The 22,993-nt window shown below is 40.2% G+C and overlaps 1 protein-coding gene across 1 annotated transcript in view; it reads left to right on the top strand.

The window, feature by feature from the left end:
- Window positions 1–22,993, top strand: part of LOC122797693 (cytochrome P450 2D15-like) — an 807,038-nt gene that overhangs the window by 381,453 nt on the left and 402,592 nt on the right. The window contains exon 5 of the mRNA XM_044066231.1: window positions 19,473–19,646. Coding sequence (XP_043922166.1) covers window positions 19,473–19,646 — 174 coding nt within the window. The remainder of the gene's footprint in view (window positions 1–19,472; window positions 19,647–22,993) is intronic.

The raw sequence follows: 22,993 nt of genomic DNA, 5'->3' as shown, positions 1-22,993 counted from the left end.
AAGAAGATGCTAACCACTGTGGCTTGCTGTAACTTCTGTTATTTCTGTTGAACAAATCATAAAAACAAAATGTATTCTTATCTTACCCCAACAATAGTTCCTTTGCAGTTTGAGCTTGACTTGTGTGGCTTCCGTTGTTGTTTCTTGTATATGTGTATCTATTTATATTTATATATATATATATATATATATATATATATATATATATATATATATATATATATATATATATATATGTATGTATATATATATATATATATATATATATATATATATATATATATATATGGGTCTACCTGAAAACACTGACACTTAAAAACACCGACAACGAGATAACCGACACCACAAAACCGAAAGTTCACAAACACAAAACTTCATATGCCCGACAAACCACAATCCTGACAATCAACAAAACAAAACAAATACCTTTTCCGTAAATCACACACACAACACAAGCACACCAAAATCCTTACAACCCTACACTAAACCTTACATATACAGCTATCTATGCACTAACCTTAACCCAAACCCTAACCCTAAGGTCCGTCACTATCGCACACTTTACCTTATCCGCACCCTAACCCTAACTCATTTAACCCGCCCCTAACCTTAAAGTCTGTCACTGTCACACACTTTCCTTACCAGCACCCCTGACCCTAAAGTCTGTCACTATCGCACAATTACCTTAACATGTCGGTGTTCTCAGCATCGGGATTTTCAGTCGTCGGTTATCTCCGTTGTTGATCTTCCGGTGTCTGTTATGTCGTTGTCGGCATTGTCAGCATTTGGTGTTTTCAGGAAGACCTATATATATATATTTATAGTATGCATATATATATATATATATATATATATATATATATATATATATATATATATATATATATATATACATACATACACGTATACACCATTTATCCCCTTACCTCCTTGCCTCCAGGCACTGTGTATCTTTCTTCCTGTATTGCTTATTTGACTGCCTTTGTTTTTATTTTACTGTATTTGCTCCACCCTGTTTGTCAATCAAATCTTTTCAACATTCTGACCCATTCGTTCTCCCATTTGTCAATAATCACATTATCTAATGTGAGAGAGAGCAACATCATTGTGGATAGTCTGCTTGTATTTACCCTTTTGCATTCATGTCACACATACAGGTCTGGTCTTCACTGCTGGCTGTAGTCCTTGTTAGAAAAGTTATCTTCCCTCAGGATGGCAGAGTCAGCATTTCTGTTTCATTTTTTGAAGTCTCTCAGTTGACTCTTTAGTGTCGAGTTCGTTTTATGAACCCAGTTTTTTTTAGGTCACAGTCACTACATCATCCCTCTATACCACTTAACCTGCTTATCTGACTCACTTCTTATTAATGATATAGTAGTCTTCAGTTATTGCTATATCTTCTCATCATTAAAGAAGAAAACCGAGATCTCACAGAACACATAACAGCCAAATAAGTTAGAATGACTTTAAGATGAACCTTGTTGCCCCTTGAAATGTGGTTGTCCCCTTAATCATTCCAAAAAGTCAGAATTTTCATTTCTCTCTTTCTGGCAACAGATTGCTTCAGACTAATGAGTCCTGAATGTGATCCACCTATGGTACAGATGGCAATGGATGGAACTTCCTTCATTCCAAGGGATTCTTCCTCATCCATTAGACCAAATTATTCTCTTTTCCTCTTGCAATATATACTGTACAATATATGTAGCAATATAAGCTGTTCCTCCTACTCTTGTGATAGGGGAAGGACTTTATTTGATAATGTTTCTGGTGCCAAAGAAAGAAAATTATTGGAGACCAATGTTGGATCTTTCTTTCTTTCCTGAAACAGTTTGTGATAATGCCAAAGTTCAAAATGCTTTCACTTCACATCCTTGTTACCCCTTCTTCCTCATTTGAGTTTCTTCATAACCTTAGATTTAAAAGATGTATATCATCATATTCATATTCATCCAGGTTCCAGGCATTTCTTAAGATTTTGTGTGTTTATATCACATGATCAGTTCTTTGCCTTATCCTTTGGACTCTGCACTGCTCCAAGAGTGTTCAAAAACTGTCGAGCTCCTGTGATAGTCCAGTGCAGATTGCAGGTTGACCACATTTTTCCATATCTAGATGTCATGCTTATCTTTACTGAGTCTTTTTCAAAGTGTCAGGGATCTACTTCACAGGCTGGGATTTCAAGAGAACATTCAGAAGTTTTTTCTGACTCCTTCTCACAGGAATGTATCTGCCGGATACCCCAGTACAAAGAGCTTTTCTTCCACAGGAAAAATATATTTATATTTAGATGAGGTTTTCCACTTAGACCTGTCTTAGCTAGGGAGTTCCTCAAGATTCTGGGTCTCATGGCATCCATGATTCTTATGATACCTCTTTGAATATTCCAGTTAAGAAAGATACAATGATGTCTGAAATATCTGTGGTTCCAGCATCAACACCCAGTGACTTTTCAAATTCCAGTCTTATTAGTTGTAAAAAGGGAGATCATGTAATGGTGACATCAAATCACTCAGAATTCAAGTCTCCCATTAGCCTTTCCTGTTCCAAAGCAGTCGGCAATAGCAAATGCTCCAGACTTTGCTTGGGGAGGAATGTCAATGAGCATAAAAATGCAGGGTCTTTGGGACTAAAAAGAGACCAAAACACAAAAGCATAAAAGAGATGCTAGCTGTGATAAATGCTGTCAACTCTTTCAATCATCTGTGGTCTCCAGGGCATCCTCAGTTGTTTACAGTCAACATCATATTGATGTGGTAAACAAACAAAAAGACCAACCATGTTAGTATGGGATATACCTTTACAGCCCGGTCTCACTCTACTGGCATCTAACATACCATCAGAGTAAAACTATTTAGCAGACAAGCTGAGCAGGATCAAGACAGACCCTCATGAATGGAAACTAGATCAGAGGATTTTCCAAGATCTGATCCACTTGTGAGAAACACCGCAGGTAGACCTTTTTTCTTCCTCTCTAAACAAAAAGCTGACAAAATTCTGTTTCAGGGCTTCTTGCATAAAGGGATAGAAGACAGATACATTATCTTTTCCTTGGACATGAATGTTCCTATGTGCTTTTCGAACCTTTCTGCTAATTTCTGCTAATTTCCAGGGTACTTCTGAAGATTCAGAAGGAATTCTCAAAGATTATTATAGAGACTCCTTTTGTCCCAGGCAACAGCAGTTCTCCCTTCTTTTGAAATTGGTTAAGGGCAATTACCACCAGGTTCCTCACAGGCTGAATTTACTCACACAACATTAAGGGTGTTTGGTACATTCCATATCCTAGCAACTACAACTGACTGTCTTGGTGCTAGGGTCCTAATACGTTTTAGGCTCCTGTTTTCTGAATATGTGCAGCATGTATTAATGGAGTCAAGAAAGCCTCTAGAAAATCATATATTAGCAAATGCAAAATGTTTTCTAGTTGGTGTCAACAAAAGAACCAGCATCCATTCAGGGATGGTGTTTTTCTGGTTTTACAGTATTTATGTGAGTTTCTATCCTATGACTTATATTAATTTATTTATTTACATTTGTTTGTCGGGTAGTGTCCAACTAGGCCAGAAGTCCGTTTTCAGCGGAGACCTGGGTAGAAAAGCTCCACAACTACATATATCATTAATTAAATTGAAATGAAAAAGGGTTTGACATACCGTATGAAATGAACAAAGAATGTAACACAGGAGCATATATGTAGATAAGGAACATATTAGGATTATAAATACTGAGAGAACTGATTATTAACATTACAAATTTTAAAAGATTACAGCTAAGCAACATTAGAGCATATACATGTCTATAGAATGGAGAAAACACAGCTTTTTTGTTATTCATCTTTTAGGATTGAGTTGTTGCTATATTGCTAGGGCTGCATGATGGCTGAGTAGTTGTAAGGAATAGATGTAGACAGATGACAGCTCATAGCAGGAGAAGGTAAAGATGGATTGTTATAGGGCAGGGTAAAGAACATACCGATTATCTTGGGGATGTACAGGAACATAGCCATTGTTTGGGCAAATATTGTTTAAGAAGTTGTTTGAACTTGTGAGTATCAGGATGAGTTAGAATATGCTGGGGAAGTGAGTTCCAGATTTTAACTAGTTTAACTGAGAACAAGGAGTCACTGTAATGGTTTAGAGTCTTGGTGACATTGAGCAGTAATTTGTCAGAAGATCTAAGAGACCTAAGGTTAGTATAAAGATGAACAAGGTTAGTGAGGGCAGGGCAATCATCAGGTTTGTAAATGGCTTTATGGGCAATTAATAGTTGGTTAATAGTGAGTTGAGAAGTTCATTTCAATTAAGACAGTAAAGAGCAGAGCAGTGATGTGACTTGTGAGGTAGGTTAGAGGCGAATTTCTCTATTTTGTTATAACATGTCTTGAGGTTGTGGAGGTCTGATTTACTTAAGTTGGTAAAAATTTGGGAACGATCATGCAGGGAAGATAGGAGGTATGTTCTGGCTGTGGATATTCTGACGTGCTCAGTAAGCTAGGGTTTAGTCCTGTATAATGCACCTATTAATCCTCAATCAAAGTTCATTTGTCAGCCATTTCAGCATGTCTGCCCATGGACCTCCTCTTTCAGTGTAGTTTCATGTGAAAATGAAAAGGGGTTTTGCATAAGAAGCCTCCCAGAAAACAAGTGGCTTCTCCTTGGGATCTTAAGTTTGTGTTACAGAAGCTACACTTTCTCCATTTGAACCAGTTCATCAGGCTAACTTGAGACTGTTTAACATGGAAATAAGTTTCACTCATTGTTCTGAGTATATATTTTTCCTTGTCTTCTAGTATATTAAAACAAAAAAAGTAGACAATAGTTCTTTCTTTAGTGGTGTGTGTAGTTTTCAGGCCAGTTTGCTTGTAGTTTTTTTGTATTCCTTACTGTTGCGATTGTTGTTGTTGTTAGAGTATGGCCGATCCTGAACCTGCTGGGTTTAAAAAGTGTAGTGCTTATGGACATAAGATCCCACTTTCTGATGCACATGCTGAGTGTGTTGTTTGTTTAGGGACAGCTCATCTTGACTCTGCTTGTATTATCTGTGCCAGTTTTAACCAGCAGACACTCATTGACCGGAACAAACTCATTTTAAGGGGCTTCTTTCAAGTTCTTCCTTTTCAGCCACCCCTTCCATTTCAGGGGCTCAACCCCCCTCTAAAAAGCACAAAGAGATCCCCCAGCAGATTTTGCCACTCTGGGGATCCTCCCGCCAACATTCCAAGGTCCTCAGTCATTCAAGCCTCCCCTCCTCTCTAGAGCCGTGGTTTCTCCCCCGAGTCAGTGTCTTTGAGACCTAAGCCCCCTCTCTTGCAGTAGCATAGGCTCTCTTCCAGGCCTGCTTCAGTGGCTTCCTATGTTAGGTCTTCCTGTAGTCTCTCCAAAGTTGAGGTGAACAGTATGATGGTGAAATTCTTCAAGGCACAAATCCAACTGGGGATCTTGCCTGCTTCATCTCCTCCTGGATCCGTGAGCAACATCCCTGCCTAAACTCCAATCACTCCTCCTCTGATCCAACCCTGGATTTTGGAATTACCAGGTCCAGGTACTGGAGCCAAGATATCAGAGCCAACAGGTACAGTTACCTCGACTCCAAAAGGTCTCCCTGTCTCACCTGGCTCTGACTGTTTTGGAGCCTAGTGATTGTCAGAGCCATAGCATCGGCACTATGTCTCCATTTGGAGACATCATGGAAATACTTCAAAAGGATGGTTGGTCCTCCAAAAGCCCTAATCCAGAGGAATCAGTGTATCTGGAAGCCTTTGGGTCAGGCCCATCTACTTCTTGTGTGCCCTCCCCCTGAGAACCCCCTTATCGACCTTGTGTCCTGCAGGGTGTGGAAGGAACCAGACACAGTGGTATAAATCCCTAAGTGGCCTGATAAGATCCTTAGTGCTTCTTCTGATCAACCACATTGGACTAAAGGATTCCTTTCAATGCCATGGTGGTTGCAGCTGCCACCAGAAAGAAGCTAGCCCAGCAGAGCACCACTGTCCATCCCCCTAACAAGGAGTCTTTGGACAGGTTCAGAAAGTGGATTTATGCTTTAGCAACCTTCACTTTGTGAGTGCTGAACCACATGGCACATGTAACTAGGCTACAGAGGAACTTTGTTAAGGAACTCTCTAGCTTGGCCCCAAGGTCCATGTCTGATGAGGAACAGAAATCCTGTTCCTTGAGAATGGCCACCCTCAAGTCTGTTTCCAATATGTCCATGAGGTTAATCTCTCATGCGGCAGAGGGTGCCTCACAGGTGGCCAGATCAGGCATTGCAGTCAGACACCATGCATGGATGTGGCTGTGTAATTTTTTTGGGACCCTATAATGCATCTTTTGTCAATGCTCCCTTCGATGGAGCAACTCTTTTTGGTCTGACGGTTAAAGACCCACTCTCCCAAAGTGAAAAGGATGGAAAGACATTGTCTGCTGTCAGGATGCACTTCTCTATCCCACAAAGGTCCTTTTCCAGGAACCAGCATAGAGATAAGAAGTTGGGGTTCCGTAAGCCGCATGGTCCTTTCCAGGATTCACCAAGGGACCTTTCTCTCAGAGGCAGTGAGGGGGAAACGGTTATAATAACAGACACTGCCCTCGCAGCAGACAGGGGTCCAATGAATCAAGGGTCTTGAGATTCTTTCTTGTACATGGTCTCTCGGCTTTCCTAAAGGATAGCCCAACTGTTCTACTCTGGAGGCAGTCAAGGGATATTTGTCTCTACACCCAACAGCCTGGGAAGCCATCACAAAAGATCGTTGGATGTTAAAGATTATATCCAGAGGTTATTCTATACCCTTTTCCCAAAAACCTCCCCAAAGGAAGATCCTACCTGATGTTCCACCCAATCAGCAGGAGGCTGCAGCATCAGAGATTATGAAGCTGCTCTCAAAAAGAGTCATCCAAAGCATCCTCCCAGACCAGATCGAATCCAGCTTTTACTCAAGATTCTTTTTCATGCCCAAAAAACTGGAGGACCTCAAACCCATTCTGGATCTTACACTTCTCAACAAATCAGTTGTCAGCTCAAAGTTCTGAATGGTCATGCTACAGTCCATTCTGACCTTCCTGCAGAAGAACGATTGGATGTGCTCTATAAACGTTCAGGACACGTAATATCACATCAAGATGAATAGACACTCTAGAAGGTATTTTTGCTTCAGGCTGAGAGCTAATCACTACTAATTCCAAGCACTGCCCTTTGATCTCACCACAGCCCCCAGGGTGATCAGCAAATGGATGGTAGTGGTGGCAGTTCAGCTAAGACTGCAAGGATTCCAGGTGTTTGTTTACATAGATGATTGGCTCCAAACTGCTCCCACTAGGCATCAATGACTTCAAGCTAGAAAATGCCTACTTCAGCTAGCCTCAACCTTCATCATATTTGTCAATCCAAACAAATCTAATCTGGTTCCAGTTCAGGTCATAAACGTTATTCGTGCTCATATGGACACCCCTCACTCTCTAGCAATTCTTACTCCCAATAGAATCTCCAGTCCTAGCTCTCATGTCAGGCAGATTATGGATACTCTTTTGCCTCAAGCAAGTCTTGTTCTTCAGGCCTTGGGGTCCATGGTGATGACAATCACTGTGGTACCCTTAGCCCACCTTTATATGAGAGTGCTTCAGTGGAACCTAGCTGTGCAATGGTCACTTCTACATTATGCTCTGAACTACCATATCAGGATCTGTCAGGCATACAAACAGTCTCTCATCTGGTGGATGCAATCAGACGACCTTGTCCAGGGCTGGCCTTTTGTTCTTTCTCCTCCCTTAGCCACTGTGACCATAGACGCTTCACAACTTGGGGGGGGGGGTGGCATTATCTGGGACAGGCAGTTAGAGGCATGTGGTCCACCCCAGAGACCAATTTGCATATAAATGTTCTGGAGATGAGAGAAGTGCTTCTCATGTTGGTCAGTTTGGGTGCTTGTAATATTGCTGTTTTCCTGTCTTCATCTAATATTCTGCCGCCTTTGGATATTACATATCCCAGGTATTTAACCTGCTTTTTCCAAAGCTGCAGTTTGTTTTTGTTTACTTTGTGTCCTTGAGTGGCTAGAAATTGTAATAATGCTATGGTGTCTTCTCTGCATTCTTGCTGGGTGGGGGCTGCCAGCAGAATGTCATCTACATAAAGTAAATTCTGGCTGCCATTTGGTGGAATAAATCCCGCCAAGTTACTTTCCATTCCCTGTGCGAATATTGTTGGACTCTCACAATATCCCTGTGGTAGTCACGTGTATGTATACCTTTTCCCCTGAAATGTGAATGCAAACCAATGTTGGCTGTCAGGGTGTATCGGTATCGAGAAAAACGCATTGCTAATATCTACCACAGAAAAATACTTCTGTTGAGGCTTCAAATCATTTAATAAGGTGTGTGGATCTGGCACCGTAGGTGCTCTAGGTATAACTGCATCATTTACAGCTTGTAAATCTTGGACCATACGCCATTCTCCATTTGCTTTCCTAACAGGAAATAAGGGTGTATTACATGGCGAATCGGGAGATTCTATCAATACTCCTTCCTTAAGTAAGGCTGCTATTATAGGTTTGATTCCTACTTCTGCATCCTTTCTTAAGGGATACTGTCTCTTTTGAGGTCTAAATGCTGACTTTGGCGTGATAGTAACTGGTCCTGCTGTACGAATAAGTCCTACATCTGATTTCCCTGTTACCCAGAGAGTCTCTGGTATGCCTCGTAAGGCTTTTTCTTCTTCCTCTAGTAAGAGTGCTACTCAGCTGTCCTCACTTGCCTGCAAGTGCACAGCTGGGTGTGTCTGTGTTATCCAATTCAACTTCTGTTTTTGTACTCCCTGTTCTGACAGTTCTAATTCTGTCTGTTTTTCCCACCTTGTGACTTTTTCTCCTAGGTCTGCCCACTTCACATTCTTGTCTTTAGTTAAACTAACATGTGGTAATCGATTAGATTTATAAAGTGCTAGGAATTCCTGGGGCAATGAACAGCTAACTACACTATTCCCTTCTGTGTCCCAGTACGTATTACGCAATACTAATCTGTTAGCATGGTTTCTAAACAGTTCTTGCTCATATTCTTTATCAGGTCCTGGTATGCTACAGTAATATAGAGTACAATGCAACAAATGCTGTTTATCAGTGTCAAGGGAGGGGGATTTACTGATGGCTGCGTTCATCAGTTCTTCGGTTACTGCCCCTGGACCAGTCGTAACCAAGTCCTGGCTGTACCAATAAAATGTTTCACCCTCCGGTCGCACCACCAAAGTATCCATTTGTCGCTGTGCTTCCATACACTGCATAGTTGGAACTACTGCTATGCCAAATATCTGCATAAGATCTCTGCCTAAAAGATTTACTTGGCATTTTGCAGAAACAACAATTTTGCTCTTTTGGGTCATCCCTGAAACAGGGTCAGTTATTGCTATGCTATGGGAGAGTGGCTCCTGATACAGCTGTCCATTAGCTGCTTTTACTAATATATAATCGAGTGATTCTGAATTTTCTGGTATTTTGGAAGTATGTATCAGGGTCCGTGAAGCCCCTGAGTCACACAGGAATTTAACTTCCCTCCCCTCTAGCAGAAGTGTAACTTCCGGTTTTGTGTCTGCTAAATAGAGCTCTAGGCTCAATAATGCCAAGTCTAAAATTTTGTTTTCTTCACCATCTGTGATTTCTTGCACTTCCTCTATGTCTTCTATCACATTCTCTACTCCTTCTATCACATTTGCATTTGTCTTTTCTTGGTTATCCCCTTCTAGTGATTCTTGACTACCATATAGTCAGTCCTCACCCTCCTTATCTTCCGTGGCTACTTTTTTGTTTTGCCTGCAATCCCTTGCCAAATGTCCCTTTTTCCCGCATTTAAAACATTCACCCCTCTTCTTTCTCTCTTCAAACTCCTCTGATCGCTTATCAGATTGTTTGTTTCCCTGGGCATTTTTCTTACCCTTCTTCCCGGAGTGTACTACAAAGACTTCTGCCCTGTCTTCTACTGCGAATACTTGAGTTTTCTTTTTCTTTTTGCTATTAAAATGCCTTTCGGCATGTCTCGCATATTCAAGTAATGACTGTAATCTACTTGTACAGTGATCTACCATGTGCTTCGTAATGAAACGACTTATGGGTGCAATACTACCCTTCAAAAATGCATTCTTTAGTTGTTGCTCATATGGGGAATCATGTGTTTGGTCTTCAGGTACCTGCATTCCACAATGGTTATTAAACACTCTAATAATCTAGCATAATATCTATCAACAGTTTCACCTTCCTGTTGGATGCATTGATTGATGCAAGTCCAGTCAGCCCTAGGCTTCCATTTCTCAGAGATTCGGTCTGTCAGACCTTTCACTCTGTTATCCAGCTCTGCGTTGCTATGTGGGAGTGGCTTATGTTCTGTGTCACAGAGATTCCAGTTGCCACTAATCATGTGCCAATCTGGACCTACAATTTGTCTGACTACTTTCTCTACTTCTCCATTTAAATGGTAACTTAACCTCATGCCCTGTAAGTCTTCTAGGAATTTTCTAAAATTAACTTTCAGATGGGAAATTCCCTCTGTGGCTTTCCGGATGTCTTCCGGTGTCCACGGTCTATACACTAGAAGAGTTGTGTCCTGTCCTGTCTGTGGATTTGGTACTTCTATGAGTGCACATATCTCTTCTTCACTCATAGCTCGTGAATTTTTATTTATTTCATACAATTCAATATCCCCTCGAGACCTGGTCTCGACAGGATCTCTGACAAATGGTTTTGATTTCGCAGGGACAGTTGGGTATAGCAGAGGTGGATCAGCTTGTCCACTCGCTTCATATTCTGGTAAGGGAAGCTGAGGGGGCGGAGGGGCTGATGCTGTTACTAGGTTATTGTCTTCTTTGTCTAAAAACATTGCTTTTGAATATTTAATCTTTTGTTCCCTGCGGTTTGTTTTCTCAAGCCACCTATGTGCCTGAGGAACTCCCAATTGGCGTTGCTTTTTTACCTGACCTTTTGTGAATGTTTTAAGTTGTTTGACAAGTTTGATAAGTGAAGGTTTGTCTAATTTGCCATCAAATTTGTATTTATTAACCCATTTTGTATAGTACCTAACGTTATCGGCACTTTGTAATTGCATATATTTCACGTCTTCGGTTAATGGCGGATCTCGGGATCTTTTTGTGCACTTATTTCCCATGTTGTCTTAACTTACTTAGAAATTGTTACGTAACCCTTCTTATCACGTGGTACCCCGATTTTCTTTTTTCACAGTTTATCTAGAATAACTGCCTACCTATCCTGTTTCCCTGATCTATGACAAGACAGCAATCTGTTTTGTCCCTGATTTATATAAAATCTCCCTGACAAAAACAAATACTGTAACAAGTCCCTGATCTGAAACAGAGAAAAGGTAAATTCCTCCTTACCTGAGCCTCCGTGATTGACCGTCTCACTGATGGAACCGTTGACTCGTCCTCCAATCGCAGATCAGAAACAGTGGCTGGCCTCTTTTGAATGACAATTCAGTCAGAGGTCTTTCAGAGCAGAAGAACCGATGTGGCCTCTTCTCCATACGGTTTCATGCCACCGGTCCCATCTGACCTGAGCTAGAGCGACAGTTTCCGGTCCGAAGGACCAATCTGTCAAAGTAAAAACAAACTTCAAAAAGATCAATACACGGCAGGTTCAGGTTAAGGCACTTTAATCTTGCAGCAAGGAGACAAAAACGTGCTAATACAGAGTTTGTCTAACTAAAATCAGGAAGTAAGGTCATCTTTATACATTTTCTAACAAGACATTGCCTACCAAGCTGACATAACAGATCACAAGTTTTAACATCATTACTTCATAGCAGCTGTTTGTCCATGATTTTCTGCTTGCACTATCAATTTTATGAAAAACTTCCTAAGAAAAACAACGTGGCCTTGGTGACTACTGGTTTGATACAGCTTCCCACTATGTTATGTTACCATTCAAGGTACTATAGCTAATTTGAGCACAAAGCAAGTACAGATTCTTCAAGCAGTCTTTTGTTTCATGTATCTCTTCTTTTCCGCAGCTGTGCATGTTCTCATAAGACGAACAGAGCTGATTATTCATATTCAATCATATTATGGAAAACAGTATTGTTCTATTCATACACTATTCATTCATTTTCCTGACCCAGCAGATAATCACCTGCTTCTCAGAACATTTCCAAAAGGCATAAACATGAATTTTGCTGTGCTAGCAAATACTAGGTCAAGGTGCATACAGAATTAAGCTTTACATAAAATAGAATGAAATGTGTTAACTCTTTTAGCTTCTAATAAGCACTAAACATATATTAATACATATTTTTCTAACACTGTCCTTCCTTGGAACCTCACCTTAGTTCTTCAGGCTTTAGTCTCATCCCCTTTTGAACCTGCAGTGAAGGTAAACTTGAAGTTCCTTACCTGGAAAACTATTTTCTTAGTGGCTATCACTTCACCTAAGAGGGTTTTGGAACTACAGGCTTTGTCTTGCAAACCTCCATTATCAGATCTTCCACAAAGACAGTTACCTTAAATACAAATACTTTCAAAACAAGGGAGAGTATCTTCTCCATACGTTGGATGTGCATAGACAACTACGCTTTTATTTGGACAGAACCAAAACATTCAAAAGACCTGAACAATTTGTTGTATCTTTTCTAAGTCCAGATTAGGTAAAGCTGATGTTCATCGTGCATACAGCTGCAGTCATAACAGATGGGTTCTCCTGCCGTCAGGTGGGTCCTCGGTCGGCTGAATTCCAAAGTCTAGGTCTGGCGTCGGTTGTCGTCGCCTCTTCCCTGACGTCAGTGCGACAGGGGTATAAAAGAACCAGCCGACGCCATTTTCTTTAGTCTTTCTTGCCCCGCGGTGCCCGAAGCAGAAGCAGCTCGCAAGTGCCGGTCGGCCAGCTCCTGAGATTACGAAAAATTTGGAAACCGAAGTCTTCTAAAAAGCTAAGTACCCCGTTGGGGAAACTTTTCTTGCCTCAGACCGATGTCAGACAAAGTTAATAATTGTATTTCTTGTGGGAAGCAAATACCGCATAAGGATTTCCATTCCCTCTGTATACCTTGTTTAGGCCCAGACCACGACGTCTCGGTCTGTCGCTTTTGTGCTACATTCAACAAACACACTATTAAGCGTCAGGCAAAGTTCGCCCAGCATTCTTTTGGGAAAGCTTTTAACTACATTATGTCGTCGGATACTCCGACTCTGGTTTTGTCTAAAAAACGCAAAGACAAGGACCGACACTCGAGGTCCACGGCCTCTACCGACATCACGCCAAAACCGGCTACACATGGTCCGGTTCTCACATCTTTGGCGGTGTCTCCTGTACCCGAGGTCGCAAGCTCCTTGGCCCACACCCCGACTACAGATACCGAAGCCACTCTTGGAGTTGAAACACAGAATGTGGACAGGTCCACCTCCACTCAAGGTGTCTTCAGACCTTCCTGTTCTTTCTCCATCAAGGCTTTCACCAAGTCTAAAGCAACCATGCACCCTAAAAGACCAGCTACACAGGGCCCATCTTCAGGCCCCATGCCTAAGAAATAGATGCTTAAAATGGCTGAGGATTTAATTACTCTAATCAGAGGCTCTCAGCCACCTCCAGACAAAAGGCCCAGAGTGGAGGAAGATTCCCCCTCCTCTGATCAGGGCTCCATTATTTCAGAACACTCTGATGATCAGGAACAGTCTTACTCCCCTTTTGAAGACTCTGATGCAGAGGAGTCTATTCCTTCTGTATCCCCCCCTGAGGATTACTCATTTGGGGAAACCTTGCATACCTTAAGGGAACATTTCCACTGGGAAGGCCAGGATTATTCAGATTCCAAGAAAAGGCTCAGGGAATTTCTTTTGTTACCCCAGCACAGGCCTCTGGCTATACCTCCTCTCTTGGACGTCCTAGATGATGTTTACTCGGAGGCCTGCCTTAACCCGGATTCTCTACCTCCAGCTCCAGTTAAGCCTGACAGGTACTACAGGGTTCCTGACTCACACCAGTTTCTATACAAAAGCCATGCTGCTGACCTAGAAACCATCTCACAGGGGCCCAAGGGAGTTAAGGCCTCCATTGCCAAAAATCCATTGCCATCCGAGAGAGATTCCAGATCCTTAGAAAGATGGGGAAAAAAGGTATATACCTCGGCTACCTTATCCATGAGGGCCTTAAACTGTCAGTTTCATATGCTAAAATACCAACAGTTTCTGTTATCTCAATTGAAAAGTAAAATATCACAACCTGAACAACCAGATTTGAAGGAGTTGCAGGATTTGATGCATAGTGCAGAGCAAGTGGGTAAACATACCTTACAATGTGGTTTTGATGCTCTAGAGGCCTCATGTAGAGCTGCTGTTACAGGCTCAGTCATACATAGGCATGCCTGGCTCAAGGAACAAGCCTTGCCTGATCATGTCAAAGCTAAATTACTAGACGCCCCTCTTCAAAAGGATGTACTATTTGGGGCAAATGCTGAGGAAGTATTATGGAAAATGGAGGAAGAGGCTAAATCAATGAAAACTGTGAAAGAATTTCTGCAGGTTCAACCCCCACGTTTTAGTAGGAATTGGCCTTCAAAAAACTGGTCCTTTCCTGCCACAGACAGACCCCAAAGAGGCAGATACAGGCGCCCGAGGGGCAGAGGACAATCACAAGGATTGTACAGAGGCAGACAATGGCAAGCTCCTACACAAAGAGGTAGTGAGGACAACTCGCAATCTTTCAGAAAGCAAACCCAATGACTTTCCCCTTTGCATGCCAACCAGGTCTCAAATGGCAGCCCCCTTAGGAGGAAAGCTAGCACTATTCTCAAAAAATTGGCATGTTGTCACAAAGGACAAATGGATCCTGGACATTATAAACAGAGGCTACAAATTCCATTTTCATACCCTTCCTAAAATGAGAGGCATGCCAAACCTGCCACACAATCAAAGGGCAGAGGCACAAAAGCAAATTTCAGATCTTATAAACATGAAAGCTATTCAAAAGGTACCTACACACGAACAAGGTCAAGGTTTTTATTCCAGGCTATTTCTGGTGCCAAGGAAGGGAAAAGATTGGAGACCTATTTTGGATCTTTCTATCCTAAACACATTTCTACTCCTACCAAAATTTAAGATGCTCACTCTACAGCAACTTCTTCCCATGCTGGGCAAGGAGTCTTGGCTGGTAACAATGGACCTCAAGGAGGCATACCTGCATGTCCCAATCAGACAAAATTGCAGAAGATACCTCAGATTTCTTGCAGGTTCAATCCATTATCAATTCTCTGCATTGCCCTTTGGCTTATCTACTGCGCCCAGAGTATTCACTAAATGCCTGGCATCAGTAATTGCCTACTGCAGACTTCAAGGGATACAAATATACCCTTATTTGGACGACTGCCTGATCCAAGCAGACAGCAAGCACATTCTTCTGAAACATCTGGCTTATGTAATAATGTTATTAAACTCTCTGGGATACACAGTCAACAAAGAGAAATCAAAGCTAATACCCTCTCGGAAGATAATTTTCCTGGGTGCCAATTTGGACACAAACACCCAGATGGCCTACCTCATGCCAGAGAAGCACTAATTCAATATTTCAGAACAATGGCAAATTGCACCAGGCTGACTGCAAGGAAAATCCTGCAGGCTCGGGGATTCATGGCATCTTGCATCTTACTAATCCCATGTGCAAAGCTGCATATAAGAAAACTACAATGGTACCTAAAAAACATATGGTCTCAACACAGCCACAGTTTGGAAACAATAATACCACTAATTCCATGTCTGCAAAAGGAATTTCTGTGGTGGGCTCAAGCATGTCAAACAAACACAGGTCTTCCATTCAGCAAGCCTCAAGCAAATCAAGTCATCACAACAGACGCCTCGGACTACGCCTGGGGGGCGATAAGAACGGACAACACCACAGTTATGTGGTACATAAACAAGCAGGGAGGAACACATTCCTATCCCCTATGCAGACTGGCCATGTCACTTTGGAACATGGCCATGGACTTACAAATGGAACTACAAGCACAGTACTTGCCAGGCAAGGAAAACACGCTGGCAGACAACCTAAGCAGGAATATGACAGATCCACACGAATGGAAGTTGCATCCAAAAGTTTTTACAGAAATAATCCAAGAATGGGGAAGGCCAGACATAGATCTTTTTGCCTCCCACAAAAATCATCAATTGACAAAATTCTGCTCAAGGATCTTCCATCCAAAGGCCTGGAGAGTGGACGCTCTCTCTTTCAGTTGGACATCAATGACAGTTTATGCCTTCCTGCCTCTTCCTCTGCTGCCCAAAGTCCTATTGAAAACCAGAGCAGACAGACCAAAGATGATCCTTATTGCTCCGGACTGGCCAAGGCAACACTGGTACCCACTCCTGAGGAGCCTGACGCATTCCCCACCATGGACCCTGCCTATAATGCCTCTTCTACTGACTCAGCACAGCTTCAAAACTCTTCACAGTCAGCTAAAAACACTCAGTCTAGCCGCATGGAAGATTCCTTAGCATCACAGCAGGCCCTACTCTCCAAGGAGGTGCAGGATGTCATTTTGGAGGCGAGAAGGCCATCAACTAGAAAAGCTTACTCCGCAAAATGAAAACGTTTTTGTGTCTGGAATGAGAAAAAGGGCCAGAACCCTGGAAAACTGAATTTACCTCAAATTCTACAATATTTGGCTGAACTGCTAAGCAGTGGACTTTAGTTCTCCTCCATCAAAATCCATGCTTCAGCCATTTCTGCAGAATACAACACTGATCCACCTTTATTCTCTCACCCTCTATTAAGACAGTTCCTCAGAGGGGCTAAGAATTTAAGACCTCCAAGGAAACAACCAATACCTGCTTGGGATCTTAATTTCATTCTGGAAAAACTGACTTTGCCTCCTTTTGAGCCGGCTGCCTCATCAGATTTGCAATATTTGTCCTGGAAAACAGCTTTCCTTCTGGCTATCACTTCAGCTCATAGAGTTTCAGAACTACAGGCTCTCATGGCTCTACAGCCTTTTATCATCTTTCATCAGGACAGAGTTTCCTTACGAACCAACCCGTCCTTTATGCCTGAAGTGGTATCCAGGGTAGCTCTAAATCAGGCCATACATTTACCTACTTTTTATCCTAATCCTCAAAACAAAGGGGAGAGATTACTACATTCCTTGGACATCCACAGGCAACTGCGTTATTACTTGGACAAAACAAAACCTTTCAGAAAATCAGAACAGCTCCTTGTGGCCTATGTGGTAGGAGCTCAAGGAAAGCCAATTTCCAAACAGACAATTTCAAAATGGATAGCCCACTGCATACGCTTTTGCTATTCCTTTCATGGCAAAACTGTGCCTACAGGCATTAGAACTCATTCCACCAGAGCCACAGCCACCTCTGCAGCCTTCCTCAGAGGAGTTCCTACCAAGGATATTTTGGAAGCAGCCACTTGGAGTTCTGTGCATACCTTCTCCAAGCACTACAACCTACCGTTATACTCCAAATCTAGAGCAGGCTTTGCCACTGCAGTCTTGCAGGGCATTTTGGCTCCTCCTAGTTCCACCTAGTGCCTACCACCCCTTTATTAGCTTTGGGATTCTACCCATCTGTTATGACTGCAGCTGTATGCACGATGAACATAGTACAGTTTTGTACCTACCATAAATGTAGATGTTCGAGTGCTAATACAGCTGCAGTCCAGGTTTCCCTCCCTCCTTCCCCTCTAGGGGTATTCTTTTATGGTGTATTTGCTTGCAACTACTGTTTTTTGATTATATTGCATTGCATTATTACATAATTTTATGTATTGCCTTCCTTCTGGGGGCACCTGACATCTGGGGCAAGAAAAACTGAAGAAAATGGCGTCGGCTGGTTCTTTTATACCCCTGTCGCACTCACGTCAGGGAAGAGGCGACGACAACCGACGCCGGACCTAGACTTTGGAATTCGGCCGACCGAGGACCCGCCTGACGGCAGGAGAACCCATCTGTTATGACTGCAGCTGTATTAGCACTCGAACATCTACATTTATGGTAGGTACAAAACTGTACTTTTCTATGGTTATGCTAGCCCATTGGATTACCAGTTGTGTCAAACTTGCTTTCTTCCCTAAGGGCAGTTCATTACTTTGCCATATTAAACTCCATTCTACCAGATCTGTTTCTACTTCTTTAGCTTTTTGATCTAAACTTCCCATAGATGAAATTTGTGCAACTGCTACCTCGTCTAACTATTATACCTTTATTTCCCATTCCAAACTGTACATTATTTCTAGGGCATATTTTGGTTCCTCTATGCTCCAGAATATCCTTTCTGAGGGCCTCCCAAGTTCCTTTAGTAGTTGGGGACTCAGTCCCATAAGTTGAAGAGCAAATAAAGACAACAATATCAGATAAAGAAGTTATGTACTCACCATAACATTTCAGCTGTGTTGTTGCCTCTCATTTGCTCTTCAACATTCCCTCCCTCCCTCCCTCCTTCCATCCCCCTGTATTTTCAGGGACCTAACAGATATTGCTTTGGACAGATACTTCTGTTTCTTTTGAGCTCCTGAAATGTCCTAGCTTGGCTGATTCCTTTATCCTAAGTAATGTCTCTTGCCTTTGGGTGCTTTGATTTTGTAATGTACTAGGTTGCAGCAAACTTGATCTGAGGGATTTGGAGGAAAGGAGCATCATGGGTAGGGGAGGAGCTCAGATGTTGGAATCTATGGCTTTGGTATATGAGTAAGAGCAAATGAGAGGCAAGAACACAGATGGAACATTATGGTGAGTGCATAACTTCTTTTTTCCTCCGGTAGTATTCTGTTATACATAAGATCAGCTAAGAATGTAGCAGTACTGTATACAAGAATTGGAATAAAGTCATAGGTTTTCTATTTTTTTGCGTGGACACTAAGCCTATAAAATGGGCAAACATATTTCATCTTTCATAGAAATCTTGCATGTGTACATATCTTACTAATAGTGACTATCATATTTTTATGTATTTCTGCAAGTGATATTCGAATAACACAGTTATGTGTATGAAAATTATGAATACTGAATATATGTTACTATGTAACTAAGCTCTTGCCTCTCTTCTTCGGTCATTCTAGTTCTGTCATACAGTGCAGTGCGATATACTGTTCTCAACAAAAGCAGGTGCAGTACAAAGACATTTCAAACATTTTCCTATGGTATTACATGAAAGCACCTGCAAGTATTCATGTTGTGTACCGCACTATTCTGTTTACATTTTTTTATTACTTGCATCTATCATACTCTATTTTCTGTTGCACCCTGGTGTCTGGTCTGCGAATGAAAACAGTTAGATAACTGGTCAATTTTCAAGATTATAAAACCAAAACAAAAACATTTAAAGATAAAATAAATCACTGGAATAACATACTCTTGTATAGTCAATACCCTGTTTTTTTTTCCCTGCAACATCAGTCATGGACTATAAATTCACATTTAATACTCTTATCAGTCTCGATCATTGCATTATTTATGTTGTCTCATCTGTCATTTTCTTTTCTTGTACTGCAGGCGTTAAATCAAATCCCCTGGGCTATTCATTTTCCTGGACCTCATCGAAAAGTTATTAAAGTTCAATGCAAAATTGAAGAGCTCTTGTCAGTCTTCATCAAGCAACACAAAGAAACATATGATCCATCTGAGAAAAGAGATTTCATTGATGCTTTCTTAGCAAAAATTGAAAAGGTAGGCAAAACTCACTATTTTATATCATATAATTGCAGTTTTTCACAGTTCAGAAAATTACATGCATGATTACCAACCCTGATATGTAAAAAGTGAAGCACTAAGGCAAGATTTTAAATCTATGACCTGCTAGTTAAAGAAGGTTGTTTATGAAAAGAAGTTATAGCTGGGAAAGAAAATTTTTTTGAGCTACTGGAAAGATATAATTTTGTCATCTTCTTGGATTTTATATGTGCTGCTGACTATTACAAGGTTTGATTCTCACCCTGTTAGGCAAATACCTTAACCATTAAGTCACCCCTCCCCAACCACCAGAAGTTATTACCCTTTCCAAATACAATTCATATTATTTTGGTTTAGAAAGCACATAATTTATTTTGTTTTTATACTTTGTGTTCTCTAGAAATGTAAGTATTATATTCATCAATGCAACTATACTAGGCAAGGTAATTCACCTGTAGATTAAATTGAAGACTGCTGAAAGAAAATTTTATGTTTCTCTTTTGGTTTAAGCAACCAGAGAAAAGCATTTCACTTAAATTAAACTTGCAGAACTAAGTATAATGCAAACTACAATGCAAAAATATAATGCAAAATACAAATTATAATTAAATGTATATTTGTGTTATTTTAGATATAAAATCATCATGGTAAAGCAGAATCTAAAAACAGAACAAATGCAGAAATGATGGCAACAAAAAACAACCATTCTCTCTTTTAAGTTGCAGTATTGCTTATGGTTTGACATAGCCTCCTTTGAAACTGTGACTGCAAGAATTCTGATAGATCAGTATCTGAGCCTGTTAATTTGATTGAGACTATGTCTGGGATAGCTATCAGACCAAAACAAAGACAAGGATTCAAAGACAAGCCTGGCATGTGCAATAAGGCTGCAGTAAAAAGGGCCTGTTAGCACAACCATAATATATCTTTGAATCACTCTGTGATTACCACAAGCACTAACAGCTGCTTTTCTGCTTTCCTTGGAGTAATCAATGCTGGTGGCCTATGCATCATGTTAGCACAGCACCCCCTCATTCATTCTCCCACACACATCCACATATACACATACAAAATACACTTGCGCGCGCGCGCGCACACACACACACACACACACACACACACACACACACACACACACACACACACACACACACAGTGACATTACCCCACATACAGTCACTGTACATCAAACACACACCCCTTACCCAGACAAAGTCATGCATATACCCTCCCTAGCCCCTAAATAACTCCACTACTATGGCCACCACACACACTTGCACACACATGCTCACCTTACACAACTTATAAATCTACATACACTCACAAATGCAGTACAACACAAACACACATGCACACTGATAATGCTACCTATCTGTTAAACTCTACTGTAACTTACCTCTAATGGTGGCTCTCCTGTTGAGAATAATGGGTGACCAGAAACTTTTTTCTTCAAAAACTTTATTTTGTTTTCATTATAAACATATGCAAATGTACATATAACAAATACAATAAAACAATAAGAAAACTATTTACAATATTTACATTCATCCACGTTAAACAATCATTTTATCTATGAGAAGTTATCAGTATTTGTTCAAAAGGTTTTCCAATTTTTGCCGTGCTATGTGTTATGAATAATGTTATGAGTTTTATAACAAATGGTTTGCAGTTCTTTTTTACAAACAACTTTTGCTAAATTAATATAAACATCAAATCTTGTTTACTTTTCTAGTTCAAAGTAATAACTTTTCTGGCAATTGCAAGAATTGACTAGTGTAACTGAATCTGAGATTTAGGTATTACATTAGGCATAAGAACATTGAATAGGATTAGTGAGTTAGAAATATGACAGTTATCAGACCATAAAGCATTTACAAAATATCTGAAGTCTTTCCAGTAGTGAACATTTCTACATTCAGTGAACATGTGAACCCAGCTGGCGTCTAGTAATTCATCACATTTCCAACATTTACTTTCACTGTTTTGAGTATAAGATTTATTTTTTGTGGAGTATAGAAACTCCTATTCATAAATTGTCATGTATACGATCTTCAATATAATGTATACATAGACTTCAATAACAATATTTTGGATTCATCAGATACTTGTTCTCCATTAATCTTTACATAGTAATTCCAAAAATCTGAGTCAGACTTTAGAGTGTCTTATCTTAGTATCTTATAGATAGGTGAGATACTTTAATTTTTGATTATCTGTCTTTTCAAGACACCTAATAAATAGCTGAATCAAACTAGGTATAGATCCAGATTCAGTCTGTAGGTTGATTGATACTCTTATTTTGTTTTCTATAAACTGCAGTAATGAGTGTATAAACAACCACCTTGAGTATTAGCAAAGCTACATAAAAATAGTTTATGTATTGATTTATTTTTATTATTTTTATTTAACATTTGTTAATCAGGAAAGTCTGACTTGGAACGTAGCCAATTTTCAGTGGAGGCCCAGGGAGAAATGCTCCAGTTGCATGTCTTTGAATTTTAATTTAATGTTTTAATACTCTTATTTTCAATAAACTGATGCTAGAATATCAAATTATTTTCCTTTAATTTTTGCATCGTATTAATGTTGAAAGAATCTAGGCAATCGGGAGCATGCTATAGGGAATATAAGAAATAGAAATTGTTTAATACTGTAATTACAATCAATTATATTTTTAAAGTTATTAAATATTTGATTAGTGCCATAAAAATTATCATATTTCTTATTAAATAAACAAAATTCATGTAAAAGCCAATGAACTTTACTTATTCCATATTGTTCCTTAAACTGCTTTGCTATAGTTCTGACATCAGTTATATGAATCTCATGTATTGTTTTCCAGCCAGAAATATAGGTAGGTGTGATCCAATGTAATATGATGTTAATTATAACTGATTTGGAATAAATATCTAAGCTAGGGAATGCTATCCCATTAGTGTGTAAGCTCTAATGTGCCATTTATATGCAATCCTAGGTTTTAAGGGGAATCATAAAAATTTAAGTAGCATGGAATCTAATTCTTTAAATAAGTTTTTGGGAGGGTGTAGTATCAATGATTGTATATAAAACAAAATTTTAGATAAAATTATCATTTTAATTAAAGAGAACCTGTCCTCCATTGTAAAGAACATTTTATTCCATATTTTGATTGGTTCACTAATGGTGGTTATTAAATTATTGTAGTTTAGTTTAACAGACTCTTTTTTTTACTATAGTTTTTTTTTAAATATGATAATTCAGCAAACATTACATAAATTCAAATTGAAAGAAAAACATTTGTACAATTTTGCAACGCATAATCTCTTAACATTAATTATATACATTAGTGTCTATACAGGCAAAAC

Source organism: Protopterus annectens, chromosome 1.part0, assembly GCF_019279795.1.
Source record: "Protopterus annectens isolate FY-2018-M chromosome 1.part0, PAN1.0, whole genome shotgun sequence".
In the NCBI taxonomy this organism is placed as follows: Eukaryota; Metazoa; Chordata; order Ceratodontiformes; family Protopteridae; genus Protopterus; species Protopterus annectens.
The sequence above is the reverse complement of the archived record's forward strand: the minus strand, read 5'-3'. Positions and strand labels throughout refer to the sequence as shown.